This window comes from Squalius cephalus, assembly GCF_949319135.1.
Source record: "Squalius cephalus genome assembly, chromosome: 1".
Classification (NCBI taxonomy): Eukaryota; Metazoa; Chordata; class Actinopteri; order Cypriniformes; family Leuciscidae; genus Squalius; species Squalius cephalus.
The window spans coordinates 59997387-60012763 of NC_137122.1; the positions used below are offsets into that span (position 1 = coordinate 59997387).

At 37.5% G+C, this 15377-nt stretch overlaps 1 protein-coding gene and 1 long non-coding RNA gene across 2 annotated transcripts in view; one reads left to right on the forward strand and one right to left on the reverse strand.

The window, feature by feature from the left end:
• The window catches only part of bahcc1a (BAH domain and coiled-coil containing 1a), a 125746-nt gene extending 113746 nt beyond the window's left edge, over positions 1-12000 (reverse strand). Inside the window, exons 1-2 of the mRNA XM_079885228.1 lie at positions 11858-12000; positions 9351-9656 (exon numbers count right to left, since the gene is read on the reverse strand). Coding sequence (XP_079741354.1) covers positions 9351-9522 — 172 coding nt within the window. The 5' untranslated portion in view covers positions 9523-9656; positions 11858-12000. The remainder of the gene's footprint in view (positions 1-9350; positions 9657-11857) is intronic.
• Positions 12001-12774: 774 nt separating this feature from the next.
• Positions 12775-14649, forward strand: LOC307170757. The gene is made up of 3 exons (XR_013823439.1): positions 12775-12919; positions 13216-13285; positions 13375-14649. It is a non-coding gene; the product is annotated as an uncharacterized lncRNA (long non-coding RNA).
• The last annotated feature ends 728 nt before the right edge of the window (positions 14650-15377 follow it).

A 15377-nucleotide genomic window follows, 5' to 3' on the forward strand; every position in this document is an offset into this window, starting at 1 on the left:
TACTGGATTCCTAAACGACAAAGAAACGCCACAATTGATCAAGATCTTGAAGCAGAAATGAGGGAGAAACGCCCAGAAACTCCTCAAATGAGCCGCTCACAGTTTAAGGGTCTTTCCTTGACATTAATGCTTGAATAACACACACACGTCTCCTTACACTAACAATAATGGCTAATGCGGTGGCGGCGGATATACGTAAATTTACCAACATCCATCTCCATAATCTCTGGAATGACTTATTAATGACGTTATAACATCGGTTAGGCTAGTGGAAACGCCGTCATTTCGCAATATTTTTTTAACGACATATGTGACCCTGGACCACAAAACCAGTCACGAGTCGCACGGGTTTATTTGTGGCAATAGCCAACAATACATTATACGGGTCGAAATTATCCATTTTTCTTTTATGCCAAAAATCATGAGGATATTAAGTAAAGATCATGTTCCATGAAGATATTTAGTAAATTTCCTACCGTAAATATATCAAACATGTATTTTTGTGAGTGAATGCAGCACAATCGCCAACATAAATGAACAACTTTAAAGGAGATTTTCTCAATGTTTAGATTTTTTTGCACCCTCAGATTCCAGATCTTCATAATAGTTGTATCTCGGCCAAATATTGTCCTATCATAACAAACCACACATCAATGGAAAGCTTATCTATAAATCTCAGTTTCACTAAATGTACCCATGTGACTGGTTTTGTGGCCCAGGGTCACATTTAGAAAATATCGCAAAAGTTTAGCGCAATATCTTTATTGTACATCAGCTGGAAAATAAAAACTGTTCTGAAAATGATTCCAATGATATCAATCCTCTGTAGTGTTGTTATTAACATAGTGGTGTGGTGTAAACTTTATGATTATTATTCATCCTTGAGTTGGGTTTCACTCCGGTTGGGTTTTCTAGAAGAGCCAGTCGTGAGGATCTTCATGTCCTCTAGTCAAGTCCTCAACAAACACACACACACACACACACACACACACACACACAAAAGAAAACAATAAAACCCTCTTGGAACGCATAAACCCTTAGCTGTTAAACGACAAGAATTGATTGGGTCATGAAAGGTTTAGCAGGTTGGAGAGGAGAGGCTGAAATAGTAAGAAGGGTTAACTCAGAGAAGTAGTATTTTGATGAAAGATTAATACGAAGACACGAGGTGTGTTCGACTTGAAGATTGGTGCAAGACGTCAAAGTACATCAAGAGTGATTAAAAAGCATTCAGATCCGCTCGTTCTCGAATCGCTCGCGTACAGCGCAGCTTCGAGTCCAACACGCCTACTCTGATAAACGTGCACTGGTGAATCATTCTCAATAAGAGCATTACGTAGAAATGTCCCGCTTCTACGGCAGGATAAGAATAGAAACTGGTTCTAACAGTAACGGTGAAGCCCTTGATGTGGGCCCTAAAACTGCTATCTCAGATCGCTTGGAAGTGAGAGAGACTTAACGACTAGCCAAAGCTCATATCAGCCGACAAACCCCTTCATCAGGCCTGCCATAAACACCAGACACACATTCCCAACCGCACTGAACACCTGTGCCTGCCTCCCCGTTCCCCCTCTTCTTCCTCGTTCACACACACGACGAGCGCTTTAATAGAGAGTTATTTATTCCCCTCTGGAAGGTAGAGCGCGAGGGTAGGAGACGTCAGCAGGGTTAGCCTGTAAACAGAGCCGGGTTGCTGGGATATCCAGGACGGATGTAAGAGTTAGGGGACAGACAGAGACGCTCTGCCCCTCCAAGACAATAAAAGAGGGAATGAGGGAGGGAGGGAGGGGGGTGTTTTTATCTTTGAGCAACATGCTGTAAAACACACACAAAGCTGTGATCAGAAACAATGGAGCTGGTCTGGGAGTGTGTCGGGGGTTGCAGGAAGGAAGCCAACTCAACACAACTCAACAACTCAACCCAACACAGCTCAAAACAACTCAACTCAACACAACTCAACAACTCAACCCAACACAGCTCAAAACAACTCAAATCAACTCAACACAAATCAACAACTCAACACAACTCAACAAAGCTCAAAACAACTCAAATCAACTCAACACAAATCAACAACTCAACTCAACACAACTCAACAACTCAACCCAACACAGCTCAAAACAACTCAACTCAACACAACTCAACAACTCAACCCAACACAGCTCAAAACAAATCAACTCAACACAACTCAACAACTCAACCCAACACAGCTCAAAACAACTCAAATCAACTCAACACAAATCAACAACTCAACACAACACAACTCAACAACTCAACCCAACACAGCTCAAAACAACTCAAATCAACTCAACACAAATCAACAACTCAACTCAACACAAATCAACAACTCAACTCACAACAACTCAACACAACCCAACACACCTCAACAAAACTCAACTCAACTCATCACAACTCAACTCAACTCATCACAACTCAACACAACTCAACACAACTCAACACAACTCAACACAACTCAACACATCACAACTCATCTCACAACTCAACTCAACTCAACTCAACTAAAAAAAAACACAAATCAACTAAACAAAGCACAACACAACAAAACAAAAATACAACTCACAACTCAAATCAACACAACTCAAATCAACAACTCAATTCAACACAAATCAACAACTCAACACAACTCAACTCAACACAACTCAACTCAACACAACTCAACACAACTCAACACAACTCAACACAACTCAACACAACTCAACACAACTCAACACAACTCAACAACTCAAAAAAACCATAAAACAACTCAACAGCACAACTCAACAAAACAAAAGTCAACACAACTCAAATCAACAACTCAAATCAACACAACTCAACTCAACAACTCAGCACAACTCAGCACAACTCAGCACAACTCAGCACAACTCAGCACAACTCAGCACAACTCAGCACAACTCAGCACAACTCAGCACAACTCAGCACAACTCAGCACAACTCAGCACAACTCAAAAACACAAAACAACTCAAAGCACAACTCAACAAAACAAAACAACTCAACACAACAACAACTCAAATCAACACAAATCAACACAAATCAACCCAACTCAAAAAAAATAAAAAAAATAAAAAATAAACTCAACAAAGCACAACTCACAACACAACACAACTCAACAACCCAACAAAACCCAACACAACTCAACTAGGGTCGGGCCGATAGACGATGCCATCGTCCATCGCCATGGCTGACAGACTAGAGTTCTTCAGTTTCTTAAGAAAATGTGAGTGTTGTTGATGCTAAGGTTGATACTTCAAGCAAAATCGAAGAACGAACTGGCGTGACGTAATTTCTAACAAAAACAGGGCAAAATGAAGCTCGTTTGGAGTTTGTTTTGGGAGTTTGAAACCGCTTGCCAAAGCGAACTTTCTGGAAAAGTGTCTGGTAAACACCTTCTAACTACCACTGGTCAATGCTGATGATGTAATAGGTGTGTCAGTAGCTTGAGTCGCATTGGAGTGACGTCAACTCCACTCTTCGATTGATTGGCTAGAGGAGGAGCTGTCAATCTAGAACTAGTGGACCAATGGTGACGCTTAAGCCCGCCCCTAATTTACATGAAACTCCAACTGCAACATTTGTGAAAGCAAGCGCAGGACGTGGAAAGTAGAGCGAAGAGAAAAACAGCACAGGATAACAAAAGAGTAAAATATGAGCAAATGTAAGAGAGCACAAAGTACAGAGTAATAAAACCAAGGAAAACATAATTTTAAGAAAACATAAACATAAGTTTTGTGCAATATAATTTTTAATGTTTAATGTTTTTATTCCTGCTTGTTATTTTTTGATCCATGACTGACCGTTTGCTATTCTGATCATTTTGCATTATTTATTTTTTCTGTTTTTGCAATATATTTTTACAATTTGTTTTCAATTTTTAATTCACTCTTATTATTTTTTGATCCGTGACCACAATACTTTTGGGTGGGATATTGATCCCATAGCACAATGATTTCACAGCGGACTATTTAAATTGAGCAGAGTAACTTTTATGTTTGGTTGACTGCATTTTAGTTTGATGATGAATGGCTGAGATGTCAAGTTAGCAACGCTAGAATATATGATATGTTGTGTGCAAGAAGAAAACAAATATAATGCATTAGAGTGTCACAAAAACGAGCATCACACTGTTTTTTCTTTAGTTAATATGTTAATCATTTAAGTGAAATATATTTGTGTATTGTAGTGCTAGGCAATTTACTTTATTCCTTTATATATATAATTTGATTCTGTTTTTCTCCATTCACGGGTGCGTAATGTGACGACGGGCGAATCCTCATGTTCTCTTGTTTATGCTGCTATTTGAAGCGAAACCCATGTAAAAAAACTAACAGTTGTGGTATTTTTAATTGGTCACAGACACCCATAGCCTGGCAAGCCAGACCTACATCAAGATGTTGGGTCTGGCAACTCACCATAGACACGGCTCAATCCGAGGGGCGGGATAAACGGCTGTCTTTCAAATTCCCTCTGCACGCAATAGGACAGCGCTTCAACCAACCAGAGCGTTTTCCCAACAGCGGAGCTAGTTGATAGATTCAACTTTTGCCATATCTGGCCGGCAAAACTACGAACACAACTTCCTTTTTTAAGAATGACTTAAGTGCCGTTCTATGCTCTTTTCTCAAAGAAAAGTCCTCCAGAGTCGCGGCCAAAGCCGATTCGAAAGATGTTCGCCAGCAGCTCTTCTTTGTTTTCAAGTAGCAGGGAACCGTCGCAACTCTGTCGTTATTATGTTAAGCCCGCCCCGCCTACTCTATACACGACGTGATTGGCCTGACCCAATTTAGGTTTTTGCAGCTCGAAAGTCAATGGAGAGTTGCTAGACTGCCCTGGCTGCAAAATACATTTCGCTGCCGCTAGGGTGCGTCTAGATTTCTAGGCTAAGACACCCGTCTATTCTAACTAAATTTTTATTTGACATTCTAATCTTAACGGTTAATGGTCAACTAATGAGCTTTGGTTGTCAGTCAGGAAAATAGTCTATCTTTAATGATCAAAATGCTCTCATAACAGATTTACTATGCTAAGTAAAGTTCATGCTAACTCAAAAACGTGCGTACACAAGCTGAGACCTGGCACGAGATGCCAAGTTTTGCATGGAAACGACCGTACGCCCAGTTTTCTGTCGTACATTTGTTTCATAAATGAGGCCCATTAAAGGTGCTCTAAGCGATGCCACGCATTTTTTAGGCCAAAACATTTGTCACATCCAGCTCTTCACTATCCGCTAGTTGCCTGTCCCCTGAACACACTGTAAAGAAATGCGGTCTCTGTAGACAGCCCAGGCTCCACAAACGGCAACAAAAACAAACTGGCCCAGCCTGGACCACGAATTGCATGAAACATAACAAACAGTGTTCCAGCCAATAACCGACAAGAATGATTTGGGGGTGGGGGTGGGGGGGTTAGTGTGCGTGCACATGAAGGGGGGAGTGGAGGAGAGAGAAGCATGAAGAGGGAAGTTAGCTAGAGGAGAGATGTCCTAGACAACGACAGTGACTAACGTTAGAAATTTATATTCTTAAGAATTTTGGCCAACCAAAGAGACGACGTTCCGATGAACAAATAACAAAGAATAGGGAAAAGGAGAAGGAACACGCAAAGTCCTGAATTTACATCGGAAAATCGTTCAAAAGGTGGTGAGAACTCCGCCGGCAGAAGGGCTTCCAGTCAGACATTCAATTTAAAATAACTTTTCAATTTTAAGATATTTTAAAGTGTAATTTATTCCTGTGATCAAAGCTGAATTTTCAGCATCATTACTCCAGTCTTCAGTGTCACATGATCCTTCAGAAATCACTCTAATATGAGGATTTGATGCTCAAGAAACATTTATGATTATTATCAATGTTGAAAACAGTTGTGTTTCAGGATTCTTTGATGAATAGAAAGTTCAAAAGAACAGCATTTATCTGAAATATAATCTTTATAATCTATATAATATAATTACAAATGTCTTTACTGTAACTTTTGATCAATTTAATTCATCCTTGATGAATAAAAGTATTGATTTCTTTCATTTCTTTCCCCCAAAAGTAAAAAAAGTAAATAAAAATTCATACTGACCCCAAACTTTTGAACGTTAGTGTTTAATGTTACAAAACCTTTCCATTTCAGATAAACGCTGTTCTTTTAAAAACATTAAAAATCTTATCAATCCAAAACTTTTGTATGCTGATAACGACATGACCATAGTTGGCTAACGATGCTTTTGGGAAGGGCTGGATATGGCCTAATCCAAATCCTGAACCCTAAGCACATGTAAAAGTTTAATTGTACTTGTTGCACCAAAGCTAATGATGAACATCTGCATTGGTTTCTGGTCAATGCAGAGGTTTTTTAAAGTTTAAAACTGAGCTTGATTTATCCTGTAACCTGTATAAGATGCTGTGATGAGATGAATGCAAAAGTGCAACTTCAGTCCAAGAACAAGCAGCAAACCAAAAAGAAACGACCGAAATAATGGAGTTGAGGAGAAGTGAAATCGAGAGCTTTCTCAGAAACGTGCCCAACATTTCGTAAGTCTTTGAGGAACATCGGCGTTTCCCAACAGCAGCTGAATAACAAAGCCTCTGAAAGACACCACACAAGCTCTTTCACTGAGCCGGGATCCCAACCCGCGTCTGAATGCATTTGTACATCAATTCCCTGAAATATTCATGTTCTTTGTAAAGTATTCATGCGAGGCCATGAGGGAGCGAGCGAGTCCAACGACACCCCTTCACGCCTCGGGACGCCATCGACCGGTCCCGTTCGCTTGACCAGAGAGAAACGGGTTTGGTGACCGTCCAGCGTGGTTTGCATGTTTTGCTTAGCTTAGCTTAGCCTTGATTATTCAGATTCAGATTGTTTTATTTAGTGCCATGTCAGCATTCAAAGCTATTTTCATGGCAAAAATTTAATTACAAAAATACAAATGTCATATAAATACAATAGAAACCAAACAAACGTCATATTATGCAAGATTTTTTTAAATTAGCATATGATAAAAAGTCCTTAAGTGAGATCTCAGCCTTGATTAGATAAATTGTGGTATTTGTTAAGTTATGCATTAGTAGTGGACTAATATAGGATTTTTTTTTAGCTATTTAATATTTAGTTATAATTTCTGGAAGATGCAGACATAACTACACATAAGCCCTGTAACGCTATTAATGCATCTGTTTGTTTGCCAAATTCACTGTAATATATGGAAAAAAAGTGCATTATCACTTAATAAGCCAGAATGATCACAGTTTTTCATAAACTGATCATTTCAAAATATCAAATATTAGGGATGCAAATATCGGTCGCCATATCGGTATCGGCCGATATATGTTCATTTTTAATGTTATCGTTATCGGCCCGATAAGAAAATTTGGACGATATTTTAAAGCCGATAAATAATGTATTATTTCCTTCAGCTGAGACGCTTCAGATGTGCACTGTTCAACATGATGGATTTGAATTGCTTGAAATATGATTGAAATCTCTTCAAAAAAGGAAAATATAGGCGAGTTAAGTGCAGCACAAGTCTGTCATATCGGCTACATAAAATTAAGTGAACATTATTATAATTGTGTGTTTGGGACATGGATTTTAATGGTGAGACTTTTGTTTTTGTAAGCAGGCTCTCAAAAATTATATAAAAATTTTGATTTAGATTTATCAGCCAATATATCGGTTATCTGCTTTCAAAGATAAAGAATTATCGGTTATCGGTATCGGCTAAACTTTTCATATCTGTGCATCCCTATCAAATATCGTCCTGTCCAATTTATCACTCATATGCATTGTTAAAAAATCCTTTTAAACATTTTAATGCTAGTGTAAAACCGATTGCTGACCATCAACCTGGTCTGAAATAAAGGTGCAGTCACGGTGTTGGTGCTACAATAACGTCACCGCATGAATCAAGCCAGAGACCGTAGACAAAGCTATAAAACTCTGAGCTCTGTGAGCTTTATCTCTCTGTACAATCCCTCACCTGTCTCAATCATTGAACAGTGATGACAGCTAAGGGCACGGCAAGCTGGGGTGTACGGCCAAAAGACTCTGTCATATCCGGTTAACAGCACACCTGCAATCTTTAGCTAACATTAGCCTAAATACTCGTTCCCCAAGGCCAAATGGACTCATCTATTCTACAACCACAAATATCAGAGAGTATGGTAATAACAATGCCTTGTTATTGTAGATGCTTCGATTTAATATAAGGACCGGGATATGTACAAACATTTTCTTTTCAATAAAACTCTAATGCATTTTAGCAGTCTAAATTGGGTCAAAATAATCATTTCCAAATTCATAATCATTTCATGCGTTTAGTAAATCTGTTTGTTCCCAAAATAATCTAAACGCAATTAAGACACTAAATGGATTCATGTGCTTGAGAACGTCAAGGCCCGCAGCCATGCAAAAAAACAATGACATTCTTCAGTTAATTGATTAAAATGTACAATTTTTACGGTTGGTGAATCACTTGTGCGTTATTGATCAATTGGGCAAGAATGCATATTTTAAGAGCATGTGGATCTTTGTTCAGAAATGGAGCAAATTATTAAGAAAACTGTATCTGACTGTATCAACCTTTTTCCTCATTCATACAGTAACATTGCAAAACTGTTTACTGTTAAAAAAAAATAATAATAATATAAACTAGGCTATTAAGATTAAACATTAGACATTCCTTAATAGGCTACTCAAAAATGAATGCACTACAAATGCAAAACATTTTTTTATATATATATTAAAAGATACCACGTTCATTCTGTTCTTAAACCTTAATTTGAAGCACAATTTATATCATTTACACTTATTTTACAATACTTTACAGATAATATTAGCTGTTACATGCCCAATATATCCTCATAACCGTCGCCTGTCACAATTCATATTAAACCGAGATGTTGTTCACAATGGGTGTGTTATTCATAAACACAATGATTTTTTAGTCTTATGTCTAAATCTCCAAGCAAGAATATGATCATAACAACCGAGAAAAGACAAGAAGTGATCATATAAATCTAAACAAACGATTCAATGGTTTTCAAATGGTGTACATTGGTTATTTGTACCACCTGAAAAGAGCAAAAATGACAATAAATATCAATAAATCGTTTCTAATGTGTAGGGTTTTTGAGCTGATATCTGGATTAAAGTCTTTTTTTATGCTACAATACAGGTTTTTCGTAGCAATGAGAAAGACTACTAGACATAATCAATCAAACACAGGCCTGATATATAAACAAACACTATTCACTGTTTCAAAATCATCGCTGTTTTCCATGGAAAAGCCACTAAAATGAGATAAAAACACAACACTTGAACACCAGAATGAGATAAAAGCACAACACACCTGAATGCGCCGCCATGGGTAAGTGTGAAGGGTAATATTTCCCGGGTGGGAAATGCGGCGGGTGTTGCACAGCCCCGTGGCCGGAGGAGGAGACGCGTGAGGCGGCGCGGTGGACGAGCGTGGCCCGCTCCGAGAGGAGGTGCGCCGGAGCAGAGAAATCACGACCCTCCATTGCTAACTAAACCGAAGATATAATCCAAAAACCGAGGGGAAATCAGATGAAACCTGTGTAGTGTAATCCGTGTGCGTTTGAGATCGCGGAAAGCTCGCCTCTCCTGCTCAGGTTGAAGTCCTCAATCATCTTTTCTACAAAGAAAGAAAGAAAGGAGAGACGTTGTTATAATCTCGGTATGGCACACTAGCACTAAACCTGATATGCATTTGCTTCATGCTGTTAGTATTCGACATATTAAAGAAAACTGCTGTATAAATCGAGAGCTAATGTTGATTTACATTCGCTTATAAAGAAGATCTGCGTTGGGGTTTGAATGCACGTCCATTGAATGAATGGATGTGAAAAGGCCAGAGATGGCAGTGATTGAATAGGCCTGTAATAGAGAGAGACCGATGCGTGATAAATATACACGCTTTGTCCCTAAAACACAGAAAAAAATATCTTTTACAATTGTGTATTCGTGTTTTATAAGCATTAAGCACACATATGATGGCAAACAAACAATATGCAAGCTTGACAATCATATTGTTTCCAGCATCTGAATATGTCTCTCGACTCTGCTGTTGCTTTTGTTGTGGTTAGAAGATCATTCACACATGAATGAAATCTTATATAGGCCTAGTGTTTTATATATATGTGCAAATTAAAAATAAAATAGATTTGCATACATGCGTTAAATTAATTTAATAATTTTTAAAAAAGTGCTATTTTATACACAGTTTTTTATAGCATGTCAATATTTTATTTTAGGATACCTAGTTGGACCATGCAATATAAAAAGCAACAATTTATAAACTATATAAATACAATGCCAAAAGAAACCGATTTTTTTCGCGTTGCCTTTGGTTTTTAATCAGAATACACTGGGAAAAAACACAAGTGTGTGTGTGTGTGTGCACATATAGGCAATGTAAACAACTGCAATTTCCTTTTATCTGTTTGAGCTCTTATTTTGAGCAATTAAATCAATCAGAACCAGCTGATATTGTACAGATATTCATCTGTTTTAAACGCGTTTCATCACTCGAGGCTCTTTTGTGCTGCTTCTGTCTCTGCTAGAATAATTACACGATTGGAGAACATGTCACACGATAAATTAATCATTGAAATGGTTTATTTAATTGATATACACAGACTATAGCTTTTTCAGAAAAAATGTACAATTTAAATAAATGCAGTGTTTCGCGTTGTATCAGGCCATGCACACACACACACACACACACACACAGGGCTTGTTCAGCTTTTGTCTCCCTGTGACTGAATGACTGACTGACTCTCTCTCTCTCTCTCTCTCCGTCAGCCATTACTGACCACCAGCCGTCCATTTCGAGCTCACAACATTCAACCTTTGTTTTAATCTCAGCATTTACATGCCATTGAAGACTTGAAAGCTTTGTATCGACAGCCGAAACGTGATATGTTGTTAAATATTTGCATAATCGCGACGCAAACACAGCAGTTGTTTGTGTCTCGTGCATGACAATGCACGAAGTAAAATGCGTAAAAAATCTGTCTTTATTAGTCAAAGTGACCAAAAACCATAATTTAACTGGGTTATCTTGTGTTCGTCGAAGTCAGAGGCTCACACACGAAAGACAGAGATGTTATTTTAATGTATAGCTTGTGTGTTTCGGTAATGTTATTCGGCCGGGAGACGCACGCGCTGCTCGGGCACCAGCAGTCACGCGAGCCGCTCGGTCTCATACTGAAATATTCCTCATAAATCCATCAAAAATGTTTCATTATGATTAAGCACTGAGCAATACACCGATCTGAGTCTAATAATAATCAACCCCTGGAAATCTAAATGATGCACGTTTCATTTTTATTATTATTCTTTGTCATGTTTCATATCGGACTGCGATGCATGCTCTTTAGAGAAAATATTATAATTTAACAATAGCCTATTAAATAGTAGCTACATTTGTAGATTCTAGAAATATTAAAAACTGCTATATCAATACAACTGTTTTTGAGTTGCGTTAGCCTATTAATTTGTACGTGGTTACAGAATTCATGAAAATATCCCTTGGTAATATTGAGTATTGCGGCCTTATATGTTTTAATTAAAAAATGTATAATTTCGCAAAATTACTTATTAAATAAATGCCTAAATGACAATGTGTAAATGTTGCGTATTTAGCACTGTAATTGAATGCATAGATTTATTAAGTTATTTATAGGTTTTCCATTTCCCCTTTTTTATGTTGCACAATAATTGTTAGTGCAGTTTCGCTACTTAAGATTATTTTATTTATTTATTTTTTAAGTAATTTAGATTTTATTTTTTTGTAAGGCGACACAATGACATTCAAATAAATGTGTTACTTACTGGTATGTTATATCCTCGCATAACAATAAATAAATGTAATTAGAAATAAAGATAAAAAAAAAAATATGCAGGTCAATGATGTCCCTTAATTTTAGAAAGCATATTTCAGTGGTTTAGTCCTTAGTTCCCCTCGTACGGTTGAAGCAGCTGAAGTCGCGAATCGAGTCTCCAAACACCGATTCTTTCTCCTGTCCGGTGCCGATCGAGAATCTCCACTCCGGGAGAGTAAACACACGCGCTCATTGGTCAGATTGGCGCATAATAATGAGCTGGCGTCGCTCGCCCGGGGACACTCCGCGTTCTGATTGGTCTAAACCGGCAACCAATAGGAATTCGATATGGTGAGAGAGCGCAGTGAGGCGAGCGGCAAATTCAAGCAAAATAAAACACTAAAGACTGATTACAAGAGCTAAACGCCTCAACATGGCTGTGCAAACGACCCTGGAGTAATCCTTACTACAGTGTGAAGCCACAACGTCGATTAAAATGTATCTAATGTATTATCATTATTTTTTAAACGTCATCAGTCAACATAATGAATTAAAACAAACACTATGGGTTGTCTTTATTAAATAAGTGCGATAGAAGCATACAAAAGTCTATGAATTACTGTGACTGCACTGAATATAGTTCTCAGTAGTTTATATAACGCTAATAGCCTGGGTTTATTGAACATGCTTTCAAAAAAGGCTCTATTTAGAGGAGGATTTGATTGGCTGGCCCGTTGCCAGCGTATTGTCACTCACGGAGTGTAAACAAGACTCTGATTGGCTGCTGGCCCGTCCGCATTGGGTTATCTGAAAAAAAGAAATAACTGGATCTGCGGTTTCAAGGCGTCCCCTGGTTAGACGATGAAAACAGATAAGAGGGGACCGTTTCAAGGCGCTCCTAAAGGCGGACCCTCTGGATCTGATTCTGCACATTTGGAGAACACGAAACTAAAGTAGAGAAATAAATATAAGTGTTCGCTATTTTGACGGATTAAAATGCGTCGTGTGGGATTCCTTCAGATCTGAAACGGATAAACAGAGACAGTCGCAAGGCGGATTTCTGAACACGTCGGTAAGACTTGAAGAAAATCCGGGAAATGAAGAGTTTGGATCTCTTTTTCTTTTCTTTTCTTTTTTTACTCGAACTCATTTTATCTAATTGAGCAGATATTTTCTACATGCGATAGACAAGCTAAGAATAATACACGATATAATTAAAGATATAATGAGATTTTACGACAATAAAATTAAATAAATGTAAATAAATGTAGCCTAAACACATTCACACATCTAATTTAGGCTGCATTTTTTTTATTTTGGTTTTGTAACAGTTATGATTTCCAGTAACATAAAATTATATGTTTTCAGGTTGAAAATTCCATTAATTTTCTGTCAAATCTGTCGTTGTCAAGTCGTGTAAACGTCTACTGAGAAACATGTAATGCATTGTATTTTTTCTCTCTCCTTTTATTTGTGACCACGTGCCAGCATGAATGTACATAATTGTATAAATGTATGTTTATACAGATATTTCCTTGATGATATTAAGATGATTGTGCTCAACCAATGATGGGTCTCTGATTGACAGTCTACTTGTATCTCTCCAGCTCAAGGAAAGCAAGAACAACTTCTCTCAGCTAAAAACTGGACATATATAACTCTGTTTTGTAAACCAACATGTATAAATATACACCAAAATCACACAATAGGATGTTACAAATGAAATATTGACATTGTCGTTATCAGTACATGTAATACTATGCAAATCATTAAAGGCATTGAATTAAATCAAATTTTAAGTAACAAATAATATAAAATAGCCTGTGTTTTGTCTGTCTTTGCTTCAACTGCTTGCTTTACAGTTCAGATTTTTGTATGTGATTGATTGTTATGAATTGTTGCTGATAATACAGTCAAACCTAAATTTATTCAGACACATTTCTCACATTATCAGAGTTTATTCGCTATAGTTTAGAAAACGGTACTAAAATATGACTCAGAATCAGTTGATATTTCACTGGTTTTGTCCGTCCTCCTGTTAGACTGTCTCACAGATGAATTATGTTGAATATCTGTCAGCTGTTAAATTTAACTACACAATTAGATAATACCAGTTTAGATCAACCGATTACCAAGCAATGCTTCATTTTGTTCAGTCTGTGTGTAAAAAGAGCATTAGCAATTAAAGAAAAAACACTTCAGCAAAACATGCTCAGGTCAAAGTGTCTGAATCATTTTTAGTCCCAAATTAGTATAAATGTCACTGGTAGTCACTGTATGAAGAATTTCTGGGTATAATATGTCACAGTTTACTTTATTTTTGCTCTCCTCACTTACATAAGTGAACTATAGTGTCCTGATCACATAGGATACAAATATCAAAAATGATATCTGGCGTCTGAATCATTTTTGGTTTGACTGTAAATCCCTCTACAAAATCAGTCAACATTCAGAGAACAGTGTTTGTGTGCGTGTCCCATTCAGGCCGGTTGTGTTCAAACACACATGCTTTCACTAAACCAATGGAAGCTTGAAGAAGAGAAACTGAATTTGCTGATAATGCCACTTTAATGCAATCTTTACATCCAAAGGAGAATTTTCCTGCATACATTTTTTTGTCTGAATTTAGGGGTGGCAATGAATCAAGTCCACACTGGTTGCTGATTTAAAATGCTATTCATTGGAAATATGGTTGATGAAACAATGATTTTTCGCAAAATGTCTTTTTTTATTTGGTGTGATATCGCAGAGATGGGAAAAATGTGTAGTTATATATGCAATAAATACTTTCGACTTAATTCGATTATTTGTTTTATTGTCCTCATTGATTCTCAATATTAGGAAAACCTGACAATAAGATGCCAGACATGAATTTCAACACGGACAGACCAGCCGACAAGAAATATCTGGGAATATAAACAACAGTGTGTGATGATCACATGTGGCATCAGTTTTACTAGCGCTGATCATCTGAGAACTTGAATATGTATTAATAAATCCTGGATGGATGGTACTAATATTCTCTCTGTAACTTTAACTCTACCAAACCCCAGATCCTGACGTCAGCTGTCCCGGTTAACCCTTCCCTGCCGTTCGAGTGTCTCTGTGTTAATCGTTAATGTGTATTCCACACTGGTATGAATGAATTAAGTGTCAGGATGTACACTTTATTTAGCAAAATGTTCATTTTAAAGGGGTGGTTGATTATGATTTCACTTTTCTAACTTTATTTAGTGTGTAATGTTGCTGTTTGAGCATAAACAACATCTGCAAAGTTACAACGCTCAAAGTTCAAAGCAAAGGGAGATATTTGCTTTTACAGAAATATCTTTTTAAGGACTACAACAAACGGCTGGTAGAGACTACACAACATTCCTCCCGGGTTAGTGACATCACTAACCCTAGAATTTGCATAAACTCCGCCCCCTGAACACAATTTATAGCTTATCAAGCCAGAATATGCTAATCAATGACTAGAAGATAACTACACATCAGCTTCATAAATTCATCAACTAACCATTCAGAAACGC